Raw genomic sequence first — 27,668 nt, forward strand, 5'->3', positions numbered from 1 at the left:
AAATAAACTTTTAGTATTTCTGGGTTGGTTGGGAGAGTAAGTTTTCTTCGCATAACAGTCTTGTAGACTGAAGGACATTACCACCACCTCTTGAGTTCTGAATATTAAATCTGATTCTCTTAGGAGTCCATGTTAGAGAAAACTGAAAGGGCAAACAGACGGCTTTCTCCAGCTGAAACAAATTAGAAGACAAATTCAGGAAGTCTTTGGCTACATCAAGTCAAAGAAAAAGATCGCATTTTTCTGGACCACCAGTTTAGATATCGAGACAATGAATTTTTGACAAGGTATAGAATGGATATTATTGAAACCTAGAAGAGCACGATTAGTAGGATATCTGCCACACTGCTCAAAAGGGCTTTTAAGTTAAAGTTGAGAAAGGAATAATATGCAGGTACACTTTAAGACTGGATATAATGGAGGGTAAAAGATAGACTAGAAAAACAATAGCATAGGAGATAAATGATAATCCAGGTTTCATTTTAAAGATTATAGCACTGTTTTTAAAAATTATAAAATTTATTACTTTTATACAATACTATCTACTTGAGACCAAGGTAAATGTCTAAGTCCCCCTTGTTGACACCAGATGTTAGTCTAGTTTTGGGGCAATAGCATGATATTTGCTTGAGTGTCCTAAAAAGAAATACCTTCTGCTATGGACTGAATTGTGTTCCCAACTTCCCCACCAAATTCATTTGTTGAAGCCCTAAACCCCAATGTGACTATATTCAGAGACAGGGTCTTCAGGAGGTAATTAAGGTTAAATGAGACCATAAAGATGAGGCCCTAATCCAACAGGACTGGCATCCTCATAAGAAGAGAGACCAGAGCGTGCACACTCCCTCTCTGACATGTGAAGACATAGTGAGAAGGCAGCTGTCTGCAAGCCTAAAAGAGAGCCCTTGCCAGAAACCGAAATTGCTGAACCTTGATCTGGGATTTCTAGCCTCCAGAACTGTAAGAAAATAAATACCCAATGTTTAAGCCACGCTGTCTATAGTATTTTGTTATGGCAGTCCAAGCTAACAAATATAACTTCCTAATTTTTTTCCTCTCTAGTATCTAAATTTTAAAGCTCTCTCTTCTGCACGATTTGTAGAATATGTCTGCACAACCTGAAAGATACATCAGAAACTAAGGTCATGTGTATAAAAAGTATACCTTGACACCTAACCAAGTAGATAAGAGAAAAATAATTTGTCAAGGCACTTCCTAATCAAGGCAATGAAATGGAATAGATGGTTTTTATTTGCTTGCATTTACTTTTAAACTCTTGAAATTTCATATTCTTTTCAATACGAATAGGAGCTCTCTTCAGGTGAACCAGATCTGGGTATTTTCAGCTGTGGTCAGCTTCTCTCTGAATCCCACTAGGGTTTTGTGATGCAGAGTAAACTAAGGCTATAAATCAAAAGCCACGCTTTTAATACCTCAATGCATTGCAAATTGATCAGGAATAGGGGTCAGTTCAAATCGCTTTTTAAGTGAAATTGTTCCTTTCCCCTGAAGGGAAGGAATGGAAGTTAAAGATAGCAAATCCTAAAGTTATATGGGATTCAGAAGTGTGGTTGCTTGTTAGCATAGACAGCAGTGAGGTTTCTTTAGATAAGATTCTTCAGTTGTTTATCAGGTAGGAGTCATGGCTATTTAAAAACACACATCCTGGTGGCTAGCATTAAATCTGAAATCTGGTGGGCAACTTTTCAAGAAATAAAAGCTACAAACAAAATGGCTTTAGTTCCATTCAGCCTGCCGTGGGAAATGGCTAATGGACAAGCATTACTATGACTGGCAAGGCGAGCTGCCAATAAATGAGAAGAGCAGAGACTCAAACCGCCATATAATAATGGCAACATTTCTTAAGTTTATTTCACTAATTCATCAAAGTACAACATTATCTGAAGTGAAAGAAAAAAGGGGAAGGAACTATTTAAAAGTAAAAGCTATGCTTCTTTGTCTATTGGTTAGTTATCTCTGCTTTGAGTAATTATGGTTTATTTGTACCATTTCTGGATACTACACTTGTTCTACTGAAGGCAATATTTTCTCCTTTTCAAATGACAAGCAGAGAACTACGTCTGGTAGGATAAATTTCCACTGTTTGTTTATGTCTGTCTTTGTCTTTTTCCATTAGGAAAAAATGAAGTCTAATGGTTGATTGGGAAAAGTGTGGAGTTCTGATATGCCACTCCTCAGAGGGATGGGGGCCATATTCTCTTTTCACTTGTCATTTTTTTCCCCAGAAAAATAACAACCTTAAGCACTGTCTCCCATCTTTTCTCAATCTTCAAGTCTTAACTCTCAATGGTTTCTTATCATTTTAAACTAACCGTTAAGTGGGTCAATAGTTCCAACTGCTTACCTTTTGGAATGGAGTGAAAACTATCCCATCATAAAAGAATAAATTCATTTAACTGTATAGTTCAAATCAGTCCAATATTCAACAAATGATGCCTTAAAATTCTATTTCAGATAGGCTTTTTAGTATAATGGGTAGTGTAATAGTTTTCAATGTAACGTAACAGAACACAGATTCCAGGGCTAGACTACATTGGTTCAAATCCTATTTCCACCACTTACTAGCAGTGCAGATTTAGAAATATTAATTTGATTTCTATGCCTCCATTTCATCATCTGTAAATGGAGAATAATAATAGTTCTATATCACAGGTTGTTGTACCTGACAAAGAGAAAGCGCTATATGAATTTTAACTATGATTATTTCAGAAAACATCTAAAGGGCATTATGTTACTCTCCCTACTCTTTGTTAGGACCACTAAACAGTTACATGTAAAACGAAGTGAAGGCTCACCTATCTTAGGTCACATAAAACAATCCTCTTGCTAATCAGATACAGAAAAAGTATCAGAGGGAAATCTTTTCTTCAACACTAGTCTTAACTATGACTAAGATTTTACCAGTAACATAAGTATACACTTGATGTTTAGAGGTAAGACATTCTATTTAAACTTACATGCTTCAATGAAAAGAGTCAAATGACAAACACAAACTATAACAGCAGCTTATTCTAAAACACTGACATAACTTGAAACATTGCTCTGTTAGCAAAATACATACTTCTGGGGTGATCTGTTATCAACTTCAGCTTTCAGTCGTAAATTCTCCCTCACCAGGCCACCATTTTCCAATTTCAATTTTTTATTTGCCTTAGAAAAAAAAATGTTGAAAATAATTAAGCACAAGTTAAAACAAAAGTGCCTTGTAAAAATAATGACATGAGCCATCTGTATTCTTTAGAGCAACAATATCAGAAAACTGAATACTAGAACATGTCTTCAGAAGCTTAAAATCACCGTTGGGAATGACTTGTGAAACTGTGAACACAACCAAGCATTTTTAATCCGTATTCCCCAAGCACTCTGCAAATCCCCTATCCAGGGAAATAAACGGAACTATGTTAGTCAGCTTAGAGTCATCAAGGGACTAAACTAATGGCAAATATGTTTTTTTCTTTTCCTTTTTCACATAACTGAATACTCTAAGCATGATAACATTATACCACATGCAATTATTCACAAAACTAACGCTAAGAATCTTGAGCTATGAGATTGATTTTTGGTTGCTATTTAAAAATAGTTTTTAGTGATAACATAGCTTGCTTTCTTCAAAATGGCTTTCTCAAATGCTCTGGCTCACAAATTCTGGGACTCTCAGAATTGAATCAATGTTTTCTAATAAATTCTATGGATTCTCTTTTGATTTAAAAAAAAAATCCTGGGCTTCCCTGGTGGTGCAGTGGTTGAGAGTCCGCCTGCCGATGCAGGGGACACGGGTTCATGCCCCAGTTCGGGAAGATCCGGCATGGCGTGGAGTGGCTGGGCCCATGAACCATGGCCACTGAGCCTGCATGTCCGGCACCTGTGCTCCGCAACGGGAGAGGCCACAACAGTGAGAGGCCCACGTACCGCCAAAAAAAAAAAAAAAAAAAAAAAATCCCAAGTATGATTTTCTTTTTTGAGTTCTATGATACCTAAAAACTGCATGACAAAACATTAATTGCTAGGAAATCTAGAAGCTCAATATTGATTCTTGACAGCCCAAAAAGTAGTGTGTCTATTGTAGTCTTCTTAAAAGCTACTTCATTTAAACCCCTAGTCATTGTGTTTTTCAATTCCAACAAAAAATAAGACTCCCTAGACTAGGAACCAATCTTACCAACCTGGCAAGAGGAATTCATTGTCTGACTAGAACATTAACATTCAAAGTGAAGGGGTCACAAGAACATTTGTCAACAAAGAGATTTAAACCAACAAAACTTGAAAACAGATTTTAAAAATCTGACCAATAATTTCTAGAACTTCTGACTATATTATTTGCCCGTCAACACACAAATACCCCAAGAGGATGACAAGAGAAGCAGGACAGAGGACACTCTTCTGGGCACCAAGCCTAACTCTCTCACTTAGACTCATCTAGGTGCCTTTTGAGCTCTAAGCACCTGCTTATCTTCGTGGGTGCAAACCAACCAAGACTGTGGAGGGTTAATTCTTTAAGTGACTGATAAATACCATTACTGCCCCTCTGAAGACACAGGAAAAGTAATTTACTTCCTCATACACACAAACAATGAATTAAGCCCTCATAAGAGGAGGCACTTAGTGAATGCTTTTTGGTGATGAATGACAGGCTTAAATTAGAACCTCATTTGATTTCTTTTCCCCATCCCCTCTGTCAAGGTCTCTCACCAGTCCTGTGGCTCTCTAAGATTCTCTTTATGGGCTGGCTAGTTCCTCAACTATCAGAGATAGTTTCAACTTCAGGAGAATCAGGTGGGTAAAGTTACAAAGGGGAGAGTTCTGCCTATTTGTTGCACCTAAAAGAGTAATGAAGACTTCAGCTAACTATTATATTTTGCATTCTCAACACTGGCTTCATAATTGTTCAAAACTCACTTAGCCCTGGAAACATTAGAAAAAAAGTCCAGGATTGGTTCAAGATGGTGGAGTAGAAGGACATGCTCTCACTCCCTTTTGCGAGAACACTGGAATCACAACTAACTGCTGAACAATCATTGACAGGAAGACACTTGAACTCACCAAAAAAGATACCCCACATCCAAAGACAAAGGAGAAGCCACAATGAGATGGTAGGAGGGGTGCAATCACAATAAAATCATATCCCATAACTGCTGGGTGGGTGACTCACAAACTGGAGAACAATTATACCACAGAAGCCCATCCACTGGAGTGAAGCTTCTGAGCCTCACGTCAGGCTTCTGAACCTGGGGGTCCAGCAACGGGAAGAGGAATTCCTAGAGAATCAGACTTTGAAGGCTAGCGGGATTTGATTGCAGGACTTCGACAGGACTGGGGGAGGCAGAGACTCTACTCTTGGAGGGCACACACAAAGTAGTGTGTGCATCAGGACCCAGGGGAAGGAGCAGTGACCCCATAGGAGACTGAACCAGACCTACCTGCTAGTGTTGGAGGGTCTGCTGCAGAGGTGGGGGGTGGCTGTGGCTCACCGTGGGCACAAGGACACTGACAGCAGAAGTTCCGGGAAGTACTCCTTGGTGTGAGACATCCCAGAGTCCGCCATTAGCCCTACCAAACAGCCCGGGTAGGCTCCAGTGTTGGGTCACCTCAGGCAAAACAACCAACAGGGAAGGGACTCAGCCCCACTCATCAGCAGACAAGCGGATTAAAGTTTTACTGAGCTCTGCCCACCAGAGCAAGAGCCAGCTCTACCCACCACCAGTCCTTCCCATCAGGAAACTTGCACAAGCCTCTTAGATAGCCTCATCCACCAGAGGGCAGCCAGCAGAAGCAAGAAGAACTACAACCCTGCAGCCTGTGGAACAAAAACCACATTCACAGAAAGACAGACAAGATGAAAAGGCAGAGGGCTATGTACCAGATGAAGGAACTAGATAAAACCCCAGAAAGACAACTAAATGAAGTGGAGATAGGCAACCTTCCAGAAAAAGAATTCAGAATAATGATAGTGAAGATGCTCCAGGACATTGGAAAAAGAATGGAGGCAACGATCGAGAAGATGCAAGAAATGTTCAACAAAAATCTAGAAGAATTAAAGAACAAACCAACAGAGATGAACAATACAACAACTGAAATGAAAAATACACTAGACGGAATCAATAGCAGAATAACTGAGGCAGAAGAATGGATAAGTGACCTGGAAGACAGAATGGTGGAATTCACTGCTGTGGAACAGAACAAAGAAAAAAGAATGGAAAGAAATGAAGACAGCCTAAGAGACCTCTGGGACAACATTAAACGCAGCAAGATTCCCATTATAGGGGTCCCAGAAGGAGAAGAAAGACAGAAAGGACCAGAGAAAATATTTGAAGAGATTATAGTTGAAAACTTCCCTAAGATGGGAAAGGAAATAGCCACCCAAGTCCAGGAAGCACAGAGAGTCCCATATAGGATAAACCCAAGGAGAAACAGGCCGGGACACATACTAATCAAACTGGCAAAAACTAAAGACAAAGAAAAATTATTGACAGCAGCAAGGGAAAAAAGACAAATAACATACAAGGGAACTCCCATAAGGTTAACAGCTGATTTCTCAGCAGAAACTCTACAAGCCAAAAGGGAGTGGCATGATATACTAAAAGTGATGAAAGGGAAGAACCTACAACCAAGATTACTCTACCCAGCAAGGATTTCATTCAGATTTGATGGAGAAATCAAAAGCTTTACAGACAAGCAAAAGCTAAGAGAATTCAGCCCACCAAACTAGCTGTACAACAAATGTGAAAGGAACTTCTCTAAGTGGGAAACACAAGAGAAGAAAAGGACCTACAAAAACAAACCCAAAACAATTAAGAAAATGGTAATAGGTATCGATAATTACCTTAAATGTGAATGGATTAAATGCCCCAACCAAAAGACACAGGCTTGCTGAATGGATACAAAAACAAGACCCATATATATGTTGTCTACAAGAGACCCACTTCAGACCTAGGGACACATACAGACTGAAAGTGAGGGGATGGAAAAAGATATTCCAAGCAAATGGAAATCAAAAGAAAGCTGGAGTAGCAATACTCATATCACATAAAATAGACTTTAAAATAAAGAATGTTACAAGAGACAAGGAAGGACACTACATAATGATCAAGGGATCAATCCAAGAAGAAGATATAACAATCATAAATATATGCACACCCAACATAGGAGCACCTCAATACATAAGGCAAATGCTAACAGCTATAAAAGAAGAAATCGACAGTAACACAATAATAGTGGGGGACTTTAACAACTCACTTACACCAATGGACAAATCGTCCAAACAGAAAATTAATAAGGATACACAAACTTGAAATGACATAATAGACCAGATAGATTTAATTGATATTTATAGGACATTCCATCCCAAAACAGCAGATTACACTTTCTTCTCAAGTGCACATGGAACATGCTCCAGGATAGATCACATCTTGGATCACAAATCAAGCCTCAGTAAATTTAAGAAAATTGAAATCATATCAGGCATCTTTTCTGACCACAACGCTATGAGATTAGAAACGAATTACAGGGAAAAAAACGTAAAAAACACAGACACATGGAGGCTAAACAATATGTTACTAAATAACCAAGAGATCACTCAAGAAATCAAAGAGGAAATCAAAAAATACCTAGAGACAAATGACAGTGAAAACATGACAATCCAAAACCTAGGGGATGTGGCAAAAGCAGTTCTAAGAGGGAAGTTTATAGCTATACAAGCCTACCTCAAGAAACAAGAAAAATCTCAAACAATCTAACCTTACACCTATAGGAACTAGCGGAAGAAGAACAAACAAAACCCAAAGTTAGCAGAAGGAAAGAAATCATAAAGATCAGAGCAGAAATAAATGAAATAGAAACAAAGAAAACAATAGCACAGATCAATAAAACTAAAAGCTGGTTCTTTGAGAAGATAAACAAAATTGATAAACCATTAGCTAGACTCATCAAGAAAAAGAGGGAGAGGACTCAAATCAATAAAATTAGAAATGAAAAAGGAGAAGTTACAACAGATACTGCAGAAATACAAAGCATCCTAAGAGACTACTACAAGCAACTCTATGCCAATAAAATGGACAACCTGGAAGAAATGGACAAATCCTCAGAAAGGTATAACCTTCCAAGACTGAACCAGGAAGAAATACAAAATATGAACAGACTAATCACAAGGAATGAAATTGAAACTGCGATTAAAAATCTTCCAACAAAAAAAAGTCCAGGACCAGATGGCTTCACAGGTGAATTCTACCAAACATTTAGAGAAGAGCTAACACTCATTCTTCTCAAACTCTTCCAAAAATTTACAGAGGAAGGAACACTCCCAAACTCATTCTATGAGGCCACCATCACCCTGATACCAAAACCAGATAAAGATATTACAAAGAGAGAAAATTACAGACCAATATCACTGATGAATATAGATGCAAAAATCCTCAACAAAATACTAGCAAACAGAATCCAGCAACACATTAAAAGGATCATACACCATGATCAGGTGGGATTTATCCCAGGGATGCAAGGATTCTTGAATATACACAAATCAATCAATGTGATACACCATATTAACAAATTGAAGAATAAAAACCAAATGATCATCTCAATAGATGCAGAAAAAGCTTTTGACAAAATTCAACACCAATTTATTATAAAAACCCTCCAGAAAGTGGCCATAGAGGGAACCTACCTGAACATAATAAAGGCCATACACGACAAAACCACAGCAAACACCATTCTCAATGGTGAAAAACTGAAAGCATTTCCTCTAAGATCCGGGACAAGACAAGGATGTTCACTCTCACCACTATTATTCAACATAGCTTTGGAAGTTCTAGCCATGGCAATCAGAGAAGAAAAAGAAATAAAAGGAATACAAATTGGAAAAGAAGAAGTAAAACTGTCACTGTTTGCAGATGACATGATACTATACACAGAGAATCCTAAAGATGCCACCAGAAAACTACTAAAACTAATCAATGAATTTGGTAAAGTAGCAGGATACAAAATTAATGCACAGAAATCTCTTGTATTCCTATACACTAATGATGAAAAATCTGAAAGAGAAATTAAGAAAACACTCCCTTTTACCATTGCAACAAAAAGAAGAAAATACCTAAGAATAAACCTACTGAGGGAGACAAAAGACCTGTACGCAGAAAACTATAAGACACTGATGAAAGAAATTAAAGATGATACCAACAGATGGAGAGATATACCATGTTCTTGGATTGGAAGAATCAATATTGTGAAGATGACTATAGTATCCAAAGCAACCTACAGATTCAATGCAATCCTTATCAAATTACCAATGCATTTTTTACGGAACTAGAACAAAAGATCTTAAAATTTGTATGGAGACACAAAAGACCCCAAATAGCCAAAGCAGGTTTGAGGGGAAAAAACTGAGCTGGAGGAATCAGACTCCCCGACTTCAGGTTATACTACAATGCTACAGTAATCAAGACAATACGGTACTGGCACAAAAACAGAAGTACAGATCAATGGAACAAGATAGAAAGGCCAGAGGTAAACCCAGGCACCTATGGTCAACTAATCTATGACAAAGGAGGCAAGGATTTACAATGGAGAAAAGACAGTCTCTTCAATAAGTGGTGCTGGGAAAACTGGACAGCTACATGTAAAAGAATGAAATTAGAACACTCCCTAACACCATATACAAAAATAAACTCAAAATGGATTCGAGACCTAAATGTAAGACCGGACACTATAAAACCCTTAGAGGAAATCATAGGAAGAACACTCTCACATAAATCACAGCAAGATCTTTTTTGATCCACCTCCTAGAGCAATGGAAATAAAAACAAAAGTAAACAAATGGGACCTAATGAAACTTAAAAGCTTTTGCACAGCAAAGGAAACCATAAACAAGACAAAAAGACAACCCTCAAAATGGGAGAAAGTATTTGCAAATGAATCAATGGACAAAGGATTAATCTCCAAAATATATAAACAGCTGATGCAGCTCAATATTAAAGAAACAAACAACCCAATCCAAAAATGGGCAGAAGACCTAAATAGACATTTCTCCAAAGAAGACATACAGATGGCCAAGAGGCACATGAAAAGCTGCTCAACATTACTAATTATTTGAGAAATGCAAATCAAAACTACAATGAGGTATCACCTCACACCAGTTAGAATGGGCATCATCAGAAATCTACAAACAACAAATGCTGGAGAGGGTGTGGAGAAAGGGAACCCTCTTGCACTGTTGGTGGGAATGTAAATTGATACAGCCACTATGGAGAACAGTATGGATGTTCCTTAAAAAACTAAAAATAGAATTACCATATGACCCAGCAATCCCACTACTGGGTATTTACCCAGAGAACACCATAATTCAAAAGGACACATGCACCCCAATGTTCATTGCAGCACTATTTACAATAGCCAAGTCATGGAAGCAATCTAAATGCCCATCGACAGACGAATGGATAAAGAAGATGTGGTACATATATACAATGGAATATTACCCAGCCATAAAAAGGAATGAAACTGGGTCTTTTGTAGAGACGTGGAGGGATCTAGAGACTGTCATACAGAATGAAGTAAGTCAGAAAGAGAAAAACAAATATCGTATATTAATGCATATATGTGGAACCTAGAAAAATGGTACAGATGAACCGGTTTGCAGGGCAGAAATTGAGACACAGATGTAGAGAACAAATGTATAGACACCAAGGGGGGAAAGTGGCAGGGCATGGTGGTGGGGGTGTGATGAATTGGGTGATTGGGATTGACATATATACACTGATGTGTAAAAAATGGATGACTAATAAGAACCTGCTGTATAAAAAAATAAGATACAACCCAAAACTTCAAAGAAAAAAAGAAAAAAAGTCCATTTCACTCATTCTAGGTATTCCTTTATTCTGAATGTTTAGTACTCCTATATTTGATTTACAGTATGTTGTTATTTTGTACTTTACATTCAAGTTTTGCCGCTGCATTTTAAAATTTATTTATGTCCCAGCTTATTGCCTAATTCTACCTAATATCTTCACTGGGCATCCAAAATGGGCTTATTAAATATCCCAGATAATTGTGAGGTCTCAGGGTAGCTCTGGGTATTGAATTTAACACGTGACCTTTAAAAGAACAAAGAAAAACTGTATTTTATGTAGCTCTCTTTTACATACATCTCTTATACCACTCTTTTTTTTTCCCTATACCACTCTTATAAGCCCAGAGTAAAGTTTTCATACACATCTTCATGCTCTAAGAAACATTTATTACCAAAAATTTAAATGCAATTCAATAACTATAAAAGAGACCCTATAGAACTTACTGATGGTTCAGGAAGAAGAAAAGTTACAGGGGACATGGCTGATAGAAAAATACTGTGACTTCCCAGCTGTATTTCCTTTTCATGTCCTCTTCTCTTCTTAGACAAAATGCTAATAATGTTGGCTACCGAAAACCAAAGAAATTACACACTTCCCCTAAACTTGTAACAAACTCAGTGCAATTATGTCCGTAGTTTCCTTTTTCTCTAAAAGCACTAAGTTCCCTTCTTTGTCTCATCGTGGCCTTTTCTGAGCCTAAATGGCATTTATTTTACACATGGGTATGACTTAGTATTCACACTAAGCTGCAGATACTTCTCTGCTACTTAACCTCACTGAAGATCAGTATGTGGTAGCACATCTTTAAAATATCACATGGAGCATTAATGATTTCAGGAGGCAGGATTTAGTAATTCAGCACAGTAACAGTATTTTAAGAGAATGCACATAGGCTGAATGGGTGGTTGTGGACCTGGATACCACAAAACCATCTCTATTCAGCACAAGACTCCACTGTGGATAAACCTGAAGTCAAGCTAAAGACTAGTCCCTTTGGCCAGCAAAGCTCTACAGCACTCGATTATTACCTCTAGTGCTGATAGCATGGATCTCATCTCCTTTCCTAGACTGGAAAATCCTAGAGGTTTGCCCTTTTCACCTATGCTTTCTTTATCTTGTTGTATGGATGGAAGAATAATTGAAAAAAATGAACCTGCCTCATAAGCCAAACATTCTCTTTCATGGAGTAGTCTAAAGCAGCTACTCACAGCTCTCTTGGAAGCAGTCATTAAATATTTAACTATTTACAATATTAAAAAAATCAGAGAATGGTAGTGCTAGAAAAGATATGGTCTAAACCTTTCATTTTATAGGTAGGGAAATGGACAGGTGTTTGTCTTTATGCATACAGGGTAGTCACTAACATAAGCTTAAAAAACAAAATTAAGCCAAACCACAATGAGAGGAATAGAAATACATCCTTTAAATTGATGTCACTCTTCCACAAGAAGATGCAAATTCATATAGAGGCACTACAGAGTCTCCAATTATAGTCACAAATGGAACCACCTGATATTTCTTGGCAGCTAATAACACTTAAGGAGAAAAAGTTTTCCTATTTCTTATAAATGCTCATCCAGGGATTTCTGTCCTTTCCCCCCAAATCATCTAATGATGACTCAAAATAATATGGTGACTTATACTTTTGAAGGTACTTAAAATACTACAGAATTTTAAAAACAACCACAACTTACCTCCTTCAACTTTTCCACATCATCTTTCACTTTTTCGTAGATTTCACTAGCTGTTCTAAGTTTTTTCTTCCACTCTGCTACAGTTTCTGGGTCAATTTTACTTGGATTATCTGCAACTGGATGTTTGTCTTCATTTTGGTTGCCCTGCATCAAGGTTAAAGGATCCAGAATAGTCTTGATCTGTGACTCCAAGCTGAGATTTTTACTCTTAAGGTCTTCTACCTCTTTCTGTAGACAATCTATTTCATCCTGAAAAAGCATTGCACAGCCATCAGGTAGACAGAGACACTAAACACATACATATGCTAGAGTGAGGCCAATGTGCTTTTAAATTTTATACTCAAAATTCTGTAGATACATAGATTCTTTATGCATCAGAAAAGCTCTGCATACAGAAAGTCACATATAGTTGAAACTCTCAAAATGAATTTTGACTCTGATAAAAATAGGCATTCCCGGGCTTCCCTGGTGGCGCAGTGGTTGAGAATCTGCCTGCTAATGCAGGGGACACAGGTTCGAGCCCTGGTCTGGGAGGATCCCACATGCCGCGGAGCAACTAGGCCCGTGAGCCACAACTACTGAGCCTGTGCGTCTGGAGCCTGTGCTCTGCAACAAGAGAGGCCGCGATAGTGAGAGGCCCGCGCACCTCAATGGAGTGGCCCCCGCTTGCCACAACTAGAGAAAGCCCTCACACAGAAATGAAGATCCAACACAGCAAAAATAAATAAAACTCCTACCCCCAACATCTTCTTTAAAAAAAAAAAAAAAGGCATTTCCATTGCTTTTATTTTAATTCAATGATCGTTTGTGATTTAAAAAAATTAAAATGTCGAATCTTTGATTCTATTTTAGATATCCATAAAACACGAAAAGGCACATGAATTCAACAAGGAAGTAGATTCCTCAGAAGAAAATTCTGAGGCATGTTTAATTGCTTTACTGAGGGGAATTTAAAAATACAGTTTTGATCAAGATTTATAGTTTTGTTTGATGTCTATATTTTTGCTTCTATATTTGAAGTAGGAGTAAAACCACATACCATGTCCTTTCATTTTCCACTTCAGAATAGTACCTGTAGTTAATTTTTAACTCTTCTACATTCTGGATCTTTAATTACTGCTAAGACTATTCCAAGTATTAGTTTTCCCCATGTGGAACTGCTTGCTACCTTAAATCCAGTAACTAAACATTTGGGGTTAGAACTCTTTTCTGTGATACAATTTATTCATCTATAATGGATATTTCATCTTAAACTAAGATTGTCAGAAATTTTGTTGTTAGAAAATAAACGTCAATATGCCAGTGATCTTCTAAAGGATTAATTTGATTAGCATCTAAGTGTGATAAATATTAAGTAAATAAGAATACGTTTCAGAGCTAACACAGATAGTGCTATTTACTATTTTAAATTACAATACATTTCAAGTTAAATAGCATTATAAAATGAGAAAATCACTTTACTTGTTTGAATTAATATATTAATGAATAAACAAATATAAACAGGAAAACATATGAATGAACATTTATTCATTTATTTATGTCCTACTTTATTTCAAAAAATTTTTAAAGCAGCTGAAGCAGTTTCCATTTACATAGTATAACTTAAAGATATTTTGTGTCAAAGGAAGAGAGCAATAATATCCCTCATTTAGTCGATATAAAATGACAACTGGGCCTAATGTTTATTCAAAAGTATATGTATTCCATTAACATGAAGCTAATTTAGAAAAAGTTCCATCACCATGTCAAATCACCTTCACAGGAAGAAAACCACTGCATAATCTCACATATATGTGGAATCTAAAAGAGTCAAATACACAGAAGCAGAGTTGAACAGTGGTTACCAAGCGTGCAAGGTGGGGGAAATGGAGAGGTGGGAGAAATAGGGAGCTGGTTCAAGGTGTGCTAAGTTGCAGTTATACAGGATAGAGATAGTCTAGAGATCTACTGTATAACATGATGACTATAGTTAATAATACTGTACTGTATACTGGAAATCTGCGAAGAGAGTAGATTTCAGGTACTCTCACCCCACACACAAAGTAATTATGTGAGGAGACAGCTATGTTAATTAGCTTGATTGATGTAATCACTTCACCATGTATATGTATATCAAAACATGTTATATACCTTAAATATACACAATTTTTATTTTAAAAAAAACCCCACTGTTTTACATGGGGAAAAAAAAAAGAATTAGGAAATAGCATATCTCACACCAAAATCTCTTTGCTGGTAGCTCACATAAGTATATTTTCTTTACCAGAACTGATCAGACTTATAATTAGCAGTGAATTTATAGGTAGAAACAAAAACAGAATGACGGTTATAGTCCCTGTTTGCCAGACCATTCACAATGCCTTGTGGGGGCTGGAAGACTGACTTTTACAAGGGAGTTTCCTTTATCTCCCACCTCTTGAGGGAATAACTTACAAAACAATGTTTCTGTTGAGGACAAATTTAAAATTAAAAGAAAGAAAAAACCGAAATGTTTCCATCTGTTCCCTTCCACTATTTGAAATAGGAAAGGGAAAAAGAAAAAATTTATCAAATAAGATATTTTTAAACTGGCATTTAAAATAAGATTTCATTAGATGCTTACTCTAAGAAGTCCAGGGACTGATAGCTCAGTTTTACCTTGAATTCAATGCTGTCATCATTTAACATTTTAATTATTATTTACCTCATATTCTTTGTGGAGTAATTCAAGTCTAGTTTTTCGAAGGTGCTTCCTGACTGTATGGCTCAGTATAGGTTCACTTTCACTTGTTCCTCCTATAGGGAAAAAAAAAGCTAACTTTTCATTCTGATTTGGGTAGAATGACAATTAAAATGAACTCTTTTCTTATTGTTCTATATAGTTCTCTAGCTTAATTTCTACCCTTTTCCTTATAACCACGTGGGCTGCCTAGGCCTCTTCTGTACTTTAATCCTGAGAAAAGATAAATAACACCGTAAGAAATACCTTCAGTAAAATATCATGTTGTGTTTACTTACCTATGTATCTTATTATATTAAACTCAATGAAGGCAAAGGCTATATTTTATTAATGATCACATTTGGACGACTGCAAATTTTGAGTACCAGACAACTGTTAATGATAAAATCAATGATTATATTTACAGCTAACCAATAAGTTGTATAAATATTATCAATATTATCTGTACATGATATAATTATCAAATACATATTATTATCTGTATATATCACATATGATACATATATTATGATATATATTATTATAACCAATGTATTCATTCAAACATACGTGGTTACACAACTGAAAAGATTAATGTGTCTTTTCACTGATTCTAACAACCCAGTTGCGATCGATTATAAATCACAGCACTAATTGTATGCCCATAATAACTCACACAAACACACTCAAAATGTTTTCTTCCTGAGAGCTCTTCACTTATGCTGTGGTTACCTTCTTTGTACTTCTCAGCATCATGATAGCAAAGGCATATACAGATATTCTTTTCAGGATGTTCTATCCAAATGGCAGGATGGATGAACCATTTTACTTGAGAGAATTTACGAAATATCACTTACATATGAATGAATAAAGGAGGGAGAAGGGATGTGAAAAGAAGCTGGGGAAAAAACATTCGCATTATTTTAATCAACAAAACTCATATTCCGCAAGGAAAGACCTGACTCCTGGTAAAGGTCAGTGCAGGTAGAAAAGTAGAGGCTAAGGTTAACACTCCAGTTTCCAGCACAGCAGAGAAATATTCCTCTATCAGACTCCATCCAGGTACTCAAGAAAGAAACCTTGGAGCCAGCTCCGACTCCCCTTTCAGATCACTTAGTTCCAAAGTTCCACTGGTTGTTCTTTTGTTCCAGCATATATACCTTCCTTCCCATTATAAAAATTTTAGTTAAGTCCATTTTGCCTAACTTGGGACTATGACAATGACTTCTTAAGTTTTCTGAAAGGTTTTTTTCTATGATTCATGCTATCATGAATTCACTTTCAATTTTTCCTAAAGCAAAACCAAATAAAAATCATTTAATTTTAACAATCTAAGAGAAATAACACTAAAAAAGCTCTTTAAATGCTTTATTTTTCAAGAATCTTCTAGTTCAAGTTTTATCCCCCTCTTACCTACACTACTGTAGCACTGAATGTTCTTTTTTATTCCCTTAATCCAGAATCACACTCTCCTTCACCTGGGCAAGCGCGTCCAACCTGACCTACTCACGCCCCGTTTCTCCCCTGGAGCCCAGCCTGCACACATCCCCTGAGTGATACTCCTTACACACATTTTGGGTTGTGCCATCCCCTTGCTCAGACCATCATGCCCACCTCGCCCTTCTCACCCACACAGCAGTTCCCGGATTTAGTCTGTCACTCAAGATGCTCTGCTCTAATACACTACCAAATGTAAAATAGCTAGCGGGAAGCAGCCGCACAGTGCAGGGAGATCAGCTCCGTGATTTCCCTCCCTTCCACCTAGAGGGGTGGGATAGGGAGGGTGGGAGGGAGGGAGATGCAAGAGGGAAGAGATATGGGGACATATGTATATGTATAGCTGATTCACTTTGTTATAAAGCAGAAACTGACACGCCATTGTAAAGCAATTATACACCAATAAAGATGTTAAAAAAATAAAAATAGAGTCTCATTTTACATTTTCAGTCTTACTTCAACAGTCAGACCCAAACTAGACTACTGATCATTTCCAAAAACATGCCTTACTTTACTACTTATAAACTGTAGTGCATGCTATTCCCCCTGCATGAAATGCCCTCCCTCATCTTTACCATTTGAAAACTTATCCATCCTTAAATCTCCATCTTAAAGGCCACCTGTGTCATGGATCCCTTCTCAATGTTCCTAGCTGAACTTCCCTGTTTAAACTCTGTGGACCTTTCTGTTTGTTTGTTTTTGGCTGTTAGCATCTGCTGCTTTAAACCATTAATATTTTGGTCCACATGCACAGCCTCTACCAGAACGAAAGTTCCAGGAGGCTCTGAGACTTCTCATGGTGCTTTGTGCTCCTCAATTGCTCCACTTACAGATTATGCCAAATGACCAATCCATCCAGTAGGATATTGGCAAAATAACATCACTGAAAATTGTCTATTTCAGTCTTCCTCCAAATAGACACTATTTAAGATTGTTTCAAATCTATTTCTATATGTTTATAAAATAGACCCTTACCAATAATCTCTTTGCAAGGATTTTCAGGAGTGATGGGGACTCTGCAGGCTGGACATTGGCTATTATTCTTCAACCACAAATCGATACAAATTGAACAAAATACATGGTTGTTGACGCATATAACAGGCTGGCGTACCTTTGAAAAAAGAAACATTACTTTTAGTACAGGGCAACAGTCGTAATGAGAATCTCAATAGTTTTAGCTTAGAGCAAATCTCTTCTCTAGAGTACAGAAGTAGGTGCTTTAAGAGGAAGTATAGTATCTAGGATTCATAAAAACGCTGCTTGTGCTACCACATTGTTTCTTACACATGTATAATACAGATACTAGCTTAGATATCTGGTCATAGAGACTGAAACTTTGAACACATCATGAAATGGTTTTATTTTGTTCCAAACCACACTTATTGCCAAAAATAAAATGCATTTTGTTCCACTGAGGCTGGGGCAATTTTCCTTCAACTATTCTATTTTTGGATCACGAAATGTCAGAATTAGAAGGTTCTTTAAAGATTATTTAGTCCAATCACCCATATGACATTCAAGACTTGAAATCCTTCCCTCAAGTCATTCTACTATATTACAGAGCAATAGCAATCAACAATTTAGCACTGATTCTTACTAGAAAGTCCCCGAAACCAGAGGCATGAAAGCTACAACAATCCTAAAAGACATGACATATGCTCTTGTGGTTTACAATCTAAATAGCAAACAATGCTGACAGAAATACTTAAATACACCAAATATACAAATCTTTGACTCAGTGTAATCAAATAACAATACTTTACATTTATATTGTCTTATATTTTACAATAGGCTTTCCATGCATTCTCTCTCTCTCAATAACCCTGTGAGATAAACAGTAAATATACTTTACTAATAAGGAAACCAAGGTGTGAAGATATTAGGTGGCCTGCTCAGGGTTAACGATGTAGGTGTTCTGACTGTGTAGCTGTTTTATCAGAGGGAAAATAGAAGAGAAGCTGTTTTAGTTTTCTACTTATTTGTTTACATATTTATTGTAAATTTATATTTATCTCCCCTTTTAGACTGGAAACTCTGTAAGAGCAAGAACTTCTTTCGTCTCATTCATTTCTGAATCCCTGGTACCTAGAAAATAGGTTAGTACACAGTAGGTACGCAATAAAGTCTTGTTGAATGAAGTAATTGCTATTAGGACAGTACTTAAAATTCAATTTATTGGGGAACTTGTCAGAGGGAATAGGCAATTCTTTCACATTTTGTTGTAAAGAAGAGAGCATAAAAATATGGCCAGCGTAAGAAATGATAACAGGAATGACACAGTAAAAAGGGGATATTAATTAATGATGGAGGAAGAGGGGGAGGGATTAAGAGCCATAGATAGCAAAGTCCCTAAGAAGTCAAGAGGGGAATGATATCCAAAGCACAAGGGGGCAGATTTTGGCTTATATGGAGTGAGGATCTGTCTTCCATTTTAACAAAAGGGAAAACCGAGGGTACAAGAACAAATACAAAGTGGATGGAAGATCTGTTGATGGAAAGATGAGGGAACTCATGTTCCAACTGCTTATTGTTTGTGATTAAATATGAGGTGAGGTTACTAGCTGCAAGTGAGAAGAAGAAGGGAATATCGACTTGAGAAAATAGGAGAATAAAGCAGTTGTTTTGAAAGGTAAGAAAGTAAATTTATTAGGGTTATGTACAGAGCTGGATTGCCAAACACTGTTGAGTATGTGAATGGAAGCAAACTGATAGAGTCAACCAATGGATCTTGAAAAGCCTGAAGTAATACTGGAAGAGTAGGTATGATGAGAAGAGGAACAGATGCTCATAGTCAAAGCACAGGAGGCGGTACAGCTGCTTTCCCTAATGTTTTGTCCTGGGACACCTTACCTGACAAAGTTCTATTTTCTCTCTCAATCTCATGTATCACATAGTGTTAACATGTTTTCTATGGTAACAGTTCCTGAGAATCCTCTGTAACTGGACCTTAGTAAGTGGCAGAGCTTAGGCTTCTAGAGACAAACCTGGGGCTGACTTCAGCTCTGCTACTTATTGAACTGTTTGACCTTGGGTTAACCCTTTAGTTACAGTGGCATCTGTTTCCTCTTCTGAAAACTATGGTTTAACCTAGTAAACTTTTCATTCAGATGTTGCTTAAGATGTAATAATATAAAGATGTAAGCACAGAGACTTCCACATAGCAATCCCTGGGGAGGGGAGGGGAAAGCAGAAAAGGACTATATCCACGTGCCCAGGAGCCAACTCCATGTAGGCATCTTAAAGCTGCCCCAACCATAACATGTCCAAAGCCAAACCTGGCCTCCACACACTCACTCCCCATCCTGCGCTTCTTGTCTAAGTTACTGGCACCACCACCTCACCACTCAGGCTAGAATACTGAGAGCTGTCTCTGACTCACCGTTTTTATTTATCCTCACCATCCAATCAATCATCAAATGCTGGTATCATATATCAGTCTAGGAAGCCAGAGATTTTAAGATATACCCATATTTTATTTACCACTAAGAAAAAAGGAAGAATGAAAAATGCTGCCAATTACAACTGCAAGATGCTACCGCTTGTAAAATAGAACCAGATTTCAGAGATGTTATAACGTGGGAAAGAAAGTATATCCCAGAATAGTCAAAATGTGGCAAACCTACCTCTAAATGTTCTTTTACTTATCATCTATCACTTCTTTTCCATCTTCACCTCAATGACTTCAGGTTCTCATTCTCTTAGCCCAATCTATTGCAATGACCTCCTCCCAAGCTTCCTTGCTTCCACATGTTCACTGCTGTCCACCTTTCATACTGATGCCAGAGCTAGCCATCTAAAATATGGAGCAGCAGCTTTCACTGCTCTCCTGCAAAACAACGTTTTTTTCCCTGCTCATAGTTTTAAGTACAGCTTCCAAAGAACAATGTAATCTGGTTCTTAAATAGCCATATCTTTGATCTGCTATTTCAATACTTGACAAAACCTATACTTCAACCACACAGATATACCCAATGTTCATCAAAAGGAATAAGAATAGAGTCTCTTTGTTTACTGGGCTCTCATTTTTTAGCTTAATATGTTCCACTGGCCTCCCAACTTCCCCAATCAAAATAAAATCCTTCCCATCTTTTAAGATGGAAATCAAAGGTTACCTCTTCTGTAAGGCCTTCACTAATCGTTTTTAGAATTAACTGGATCTTTGTCTGATTCTTATAAGGGCACTTCTTATACATTGATTTAATGTTCACTGGCCTTGGAAAATTGTTTACACCCTGCCTTCCCTATTAGATTTCAGGCTCCCTGGGGGCAGGGGCACTATCCTGTTCATCTTTATGTCCACCTACAACACTTATACAATGTATACTCTAAGATTAATAGAAGTGAATTTTGATGTATTAAAACAAAAGGCTGAGATAATGCTGCTAAAAGCATCTCAAGAAGCAAAAGGTCAATGGCCACTGCCAAATTCTGAAAAAGTGAAAGTTTAACCTTTCCATTTAATCTGCCAGAATGATACAGAAGAACAACCACAGGCAGACTACTTGGCTCTGTCTGCTAACAGCCACTGGCAATGTCACCCAAAGGAGAATCATTTTCACTGTTCAATACCTGGTATTATCATTGTCATTGTGTTGGATTTTGAAACAGTTGACTAATTCATTTCTTTGGACCATGTACTTATCAGATGATGATTTCTAGACAATGGTTTAAATTTACTTAGGAGAACAGAAACCTATAAAGGAGAAAGAACTACTAAAACAAATTACTCGTTATTTATTTGACCATAACCTACAGAAGCAAAATACAAAGAATCTAGCCCTCCTTCAATTCCTGTCCACCCATTTCCTCTGCCCAGATCCTGCTATATACAACACCAAAACACATACACAAATAATTTTCTTTAATAAGAACTTCTCAAGATACAGAAATAGTCATAATTTGCCTATGTTATTAGACTTTATATCCAATTTACTCTCAAATGAGATCTGTGGCAATAACACAGTAAGCACTCTTACAAAATAAAAATGCAAGAAGACAATGGCAAAGCTAAGTGGCACGTACAATTCCAAACTCATGTGGAGTAAGCATGCTGAGGTGATATCCTAGGGTAATGCCCCACGAGGCTGGTGAGGAGAGGAAGAGAAGACAAAGCAAGGGATGAAAAGTGGGCTCTCCTCTCTGCAATGGGCCCAAGGAAGCAGTCCTAAGTATAAAAAACATTAACCCTATAATATATAATTCTACTATGTAGTTTCTTTTATCTGAAGATGTTTCAGTTTTAAGAGACTTTACCACAAAAACCCCTTTCATAAAAAGCAAACGTACCTGGGAGGAGTCATGCCTAAAGGTGTTGTCCATTAATATCCATTCTAGACTTACCTAATAGGAGTTATATGTTGGTTTAGGGCAGGGTCTGTCAACTTTGACACTACTGACATTTTGGAACAAAAAGTTTTTGTTGTGGGAGGCTGTCCTGTATATTGTAGGATGTTTAGCTAGCAGCATCCCTGGCCTCTATCCACTAGATATGAGTAGCACCCCCAAAGACAATCAGAAATAGACATTGCTAAATGTCTCTGTGGAACGAAATGTACTCCCATCCCATTGAGAACCACTGGGCTGGGATACTCACATGAATTTCCCTAACAACCTAATGGGGTTGATAGTATCAAATTCATTTTCAGCTGTAGAAACTGAGACTCAAGGAAATAATGATACAGGTTCTAAGTGGCAGAGTCAGCATTCAACCACCATTACACATGCAAACTGAATGATCTTTCAACTAAGAAATAGTTCTTTCTTCCTTAGAGCAGGTTTAGTAAATAATAATCTGGAAGTAAGAAATAGAAGACACATGTCTGAAAGTATCAAGACACCAGGATCAGTAGGGACTGCAGAAAAGAGGTACTGTACTGATGGAGGTGGCTGGAGGGAAAAGGCAGTAGATAAACTTTACCAACTGGCCTGGCAATTACACTTACAATCAACTTCTCTGCTCTTGTCACCTTTACTAGAGACTAGAGCTAATCCTTCTTCTCCGAAGAATATCCTTCTGGCACCTATGTCAAAATTTTATGGGTTTCACTAGTGGAGACCTAGAAAGACTGAAAAACAAAGCTGAGGTAGAAATGATTGTAGTAGGGGCCCGCCTACTCAACCTTAGAAATTTGGAAACTTTTAAAAATAAAATTCCTGGATTGTTCTTGCTATGTTTCAAGAAATATTTGGCTCTGGGCCAGAGTTTAGGACCTAGAACTTTAAAACTGTGTGATCCCGAGAACTAAGTTATTATACTTAATGCCTATCGGTCTAAGTCCCCACTTCTGTCTACATAAAAAGAGAGATAATACATTTCCCCTCTCCCATCTTTATCCCTACCTAGAACGGCTTAAGGATAAACTGGAATCTTATTTGTGAAGTAAATATGTCAGCTATTATATGCCAACCTTGAAAATTATTAGGATATATCAACACTTTTTTGAGTTAATTTTTATTATACTCCATGTTAAGACACAACATTGTTATACTTTTCTGAAAGTGTCTGCATTCTTCAAGCTTATTTTAATCTAGAAAAGAGAAAATGCAAAATTTATATACTCCACATGACTTTTTTTCAAAGCAAATTACCTGTGACAATTATGTACAAGGCTGGTTCTTAAATCTACTCTTGGGAACTGAGAGACAATCAGGACTCAAACATGGGCTCAGTGTACTGAGGTGGGTGGCTTGCTGGCTGATCAACAGCCCCTAATGAACACTGATTAATGAATTTAGTCAACCTACAGTTAGGATGCTAAGTTGCTAAGGCTTTGTCTCTAGCTCTATCTTTGCAACATTTTAAATCAACTACATGTGTGGAAAGCAAAGCAAGAAGTCCTCCCTGAAAGAAGGGTTCTTTTCCACAGTGTTCCTAGTGGGAAAGAGTCCATGCTATTACTGGACATTTCAAGAGACGGACACTCCACATTCTAAGAAAGCTGATTTCATTTCTGATTATTTCAGCCAGAAAGCTTGCATCATATTACGTACAAATCTTAATATCGTGGAGCTACCCAAAGCTTGATTCCCTTCCAAATGAAAATACTTTATTTAATGATTTGCTATCATGTTCATTCACTCCAACACTATTCCATTCCATCTATATTCCAACCTCAATTTCAATTCCTTTCCAAATGATTTCAAATACTCTAGTTTATTTATATTTATCTTAAAGCATGGTGCCCCAAACTGGATTCATACTCAAGTGAGGAATAATTGGATATGATATATTAATGTTAAACAGCATTAGAAGCCTAGTTGCTTGGCACTTCTCTTGAGAACCTCCTCTGTCCTTTGATAAAACTAACTATGGGCCACATTTGGCTGTCACTCATGGCAAAACGCTGACTCGGCCAATAAAAGTATTACCTGCAACAGTTTCATTTCATAGCTTGAATCCTAATTGAAGAGATAAAAGCCTGGAATTATCTAGAGATAAACTGGTCTGTAGCATTCTGGCGGCAGGACCAAATGTCACTGAACAGATATCCTGGGCTAGATCATTTCTGTACTTTGGCCTGCTGGCCTATTACCCCAAGGCATGGAAAAAAATTAAAGAGGAATAGGCAAGAAAATGTTATATACAAATTGTCCCACAGGATGTACCCAACTTATTCAGGCCACATAGAGCTCTTACTTACAATACTGGCAAGGTTGCTAAACATTATTGGGCAGAGAGAATCCACCTTTAAGACTGAGGTAGAGTCAGAGGTAGGAAATGCAAAATGTTTAAACTTTTCAATTTTAAGCACATTTGTATTCAAAAGACAGAGTATTAGCCACTTACATACTTGGACTATCTCCACTACTGCTCCCTCCCCCCCCCACCCCCGCATTCTTCCCCACCTCCACCCCCATTCCAATCAGCATCTACCTTATCTCTTCAGATTTAAGGTCTATACCACCCCTATCTTCTTTAAGTAATATGCAAGGTTTTCTTTTTTTACAGTAAACCTCTAAGAATAATGGCCCCTAATTCTGCAGAAAAATCAAAAATGAAGACTGCTAATTCTATATGGTACAAATGGTGAGGGCAGCAAAAGAATGATTATACAGAAGAGGGCTACTCAGGAAGGACCTTAAGGCAGATCTCAGAGGTGGCCGGAGATGCTGTGTGTCAGGGAGATGGAAGTAACATCAGGAACGCGCTGCTACTCCAGGCCATACCATCTCCAGTACCCCACAAATTCAGCTGTGTGTGGGAGGGTGAGAAGCACAAGCAGATCAGAATTGCTTCAACTATACAAAAGGCAACAGGGATAGGGAACCAGCTAAAACCTCTGGATGTACTGTGGCAATTTCCTGGACAAACAGGTCCCACTCTGTTGGGAAATGTAAATCTTCACTGAGTGAGTGTACTGGTCTCATGAAGCAACTGGGAAGAACATTTACTGGGAAAGGCTGGCTTCCTCATTTTGAGGGTCTGCCTCAGTGTCCATAGTAAAGGTTAACATTTATTAAGTGCCAAACTTCATGCTAAGCACTGCATATGAATTACTTCATTTAATCCTCCCCAAAAGACAAGGATGAATGTTAATACTATTATCATTCCCATTGTACAGATAAGGAAACTGCTCTGAGGGAGGTTAAGTAATGTGTATAAGGTCGTATAACTATTAAGTGGAAGACCTAGATTAGAACTTAGTCTGAACACAGTACTCAGGGCCCTCAACCACTACGCCTTTCTGCCTCCACAGTAGACATAAACAAATGCCTATTTACAAATCATTAACCTTTAATTAATTAATCACATTTAATTCTAGAATACAGTTAACCAGTACATGGCAGAAAAAAGACACCAAAAGTGTCTGCTGTTATGCATGAGTTCAAGTGAGTTTTTAGGAAGTAACTTACTGAAGACACAAATGGTAACAGGTTCAAACGCTGGAGACTCTAAGCCTTAGTTTTCTTATTTGAAAAATGGGGAAATCAGCCCTATCTATCTCACAGCACTGGTGAGAGCGGTAAATGAAATAATTAAATGTATACAAAAGCATTCTGTAATCTGCAAAGCACTATATTCTATTAGCTATCAGTTTTGTTAAACACAGGAAGCATAGGTAGGCAAAATCAACCAGGCAAAACACATTTTCAACACAACTGCAAGAGACAGTCTATGAACTAAAGGAAACTAGATATAATGTGTACAACTACAACAAAGTGAAAATTATTTCCGAAGGTTATTTTATCAGCCCTTTACCAGGCTACTGTTGGGAGTAAATTCACTCAGAACTTAACTTGTGGGAACTTCAAGTCAGGAGCCAAATGTAGACTGTAGCAAATTGAAACATCTTCCCCTCCTCTCAGCTATGTATGCAGACAGTGGTAGCAAGTGCCAGCTCAAATAACCACCCTCCACAGGCCATCCTTGATCTCGCCAGTCAGAATGGATCAAGCCATCTCTATATCCTCTCACAGCACATCTGCTATTTCCTTGGCATTTCATTCTGATGGATATCATGAGTTATCAGTTTCTTCCAAGCCTGACTTCCTACTACTTCTTGAACTCAGGAAATTTACATAGACTTAAAGCAGATGATCAAATGATCATATTGGCTGACACTCAAATGTTTGCTCTATTAAGTTTGCATTTCTCAATCCTAAGCCTGTGGCTACAGTTTCAGTGGGGGGGGGGAGGGGCGGTAACACACACACACACACACACACACACACACACACACACGCACAAACACACCACAAACGTAAAAACAATTCAGGGTGAGGAAAAAAAATCTCCCTTCTAGACCTACGTAGTAAAACAAAATGTTCTTCTTAAACAGAACGGGAGGCACAAACGGAAATGAAAGAGACAAATGCATTAGAACCTTCAAAACTCCGTTTCTAATTCTGAACTACTTTCTCCACCTAGTTTCACAAACACCTTAGGCACCTCTTGCATCACAAAAAGGCGGTATTCTACCTCGTGACTGATCCGTTCTTGGAATTAACAACCGTATCTCTCATTCTAAACGTCATTCAGGGACACGTACTATTTATTTTTCTAATTCTGAACCCAGAGCAAAGGCCACTCCCAACGCCGGGCTAAGTAAAGGAAATGATCTTGGAAATGGAAAAGACTCTCCAACCAGCACTGGAGGCCCAAGAACAAAACACTCTAGTTTGTGCAGAGGACGAAGGAACCTTAGCGAGGCTCCCAGGAAACGTGTTTTCAGGCTTTGATGGGGATGCACAGGGGCGTAAATTGCTGGGATTCGTTTCTGACCAGGCCTCCTTCGACGCTGGAGTCGCCCGGGTGAGGCCGCCCTCCCTCCACACCCCAGACCGATGTCATCTTCCTCCGAAAGGCACAGAGATGACCACACGAATCGCGGCGCGCTCCCTCCGTCGCCCAGAACGTGGCCACCCCAGCCTAAGGAGAACGCGGGTCGGCGTCCTCAACCAGCCAGGTGCCTCGCGCCGCGTCCCCGCCACACACAGAGACCGGCCTCGGCTCTGGCGGGCCACTGCACACCCGACCCCGATTCGTAGCCGTGCCCGGAATCACCCATTACCTTCCCCAAGCAGATGTGGCACGTGATGGGCAGAGTGAGCGACAATGTAACGTTCTGCACGGTCTGAGCCATGGCAGCGTTCAGAATCCCGCCAACACGGAAGTCCCGCCGACCGCGGCTCCTAACAGCGACTGAGGCCGCGCGAGGCCGGCTACGGTGGCCCAGCAGGGCCACGCCGCGCCGGTCGAGGCAACGAAAATGCGCTTTCCCAGCGCGCAGCTGCTAGAGCTGTTCCCTTCCTTCTTTCCTTGCTTTTCAGTTTGAAAAATACTCTCCCCGGTTCGGGAGCTACAGGATTCCTGAGAATGGGAAGGAAGGAGGTTTGCTACGGGCATCGAGGATCTTGAAAGTTTAAATGAAAGAGTAATGGTGGAGGGAGGAGAGGAAGATGCAGAAAGGCGATTTAAAA

General features: G+C 38.3%; 1 protein-coding gene across 1 annotated transcript in view; it reads right to left on the minus strand.

Moving 5' to 3' along the window:
• OBI1 (ORC ubiquitin ligase 1) overlaps positions 1-27,386 on the minus strand; it is a 46,787-nt gene extending 19,401 nt beyond the window's left edge. The window contains exons 1-5 of the mRNA XM_030856943.3: positions 27,260-27,386; positions 17,724-17,859; positions 15,237-15,328; positions 12,554-12,802; positions 3,083-3,171 (exon numbers count right to left, since the gene is read on the minus strand). Coding sequence (XP_030712803.1) covers positions 3,083-3,171; positions 12,554-12,802; positions 15,237-15,328; positions 17,724-17,859; positions 27,260-27,331 — 638 coding nt within the window. The 5' untranslated portion in view covers positions 27,332-27,386. The remainder of the gene's footprint in view (positions 1-3,082; positions 3,172-12,553; positions 12,803-15,236; positions 15,329-17,723; positions 17,860-27,259) is intronic.
• Positions 27,387-27,668: the final 282 nt, after the last annotated feature.

The sequence above is a fragment of the Globicephala melas genome, chromosome 18, assembly GCF_963455315.2.
Source record: "Globicephala melas chromosome 18, mGloMel1.2, whole genome shotgun sequence".
Lineage (NCBI taxonomy): Eukaryota > Metazoa > Chordata > Mammalia > Artiodactyla > Delphinidae > Globicephala > Globicephala melas.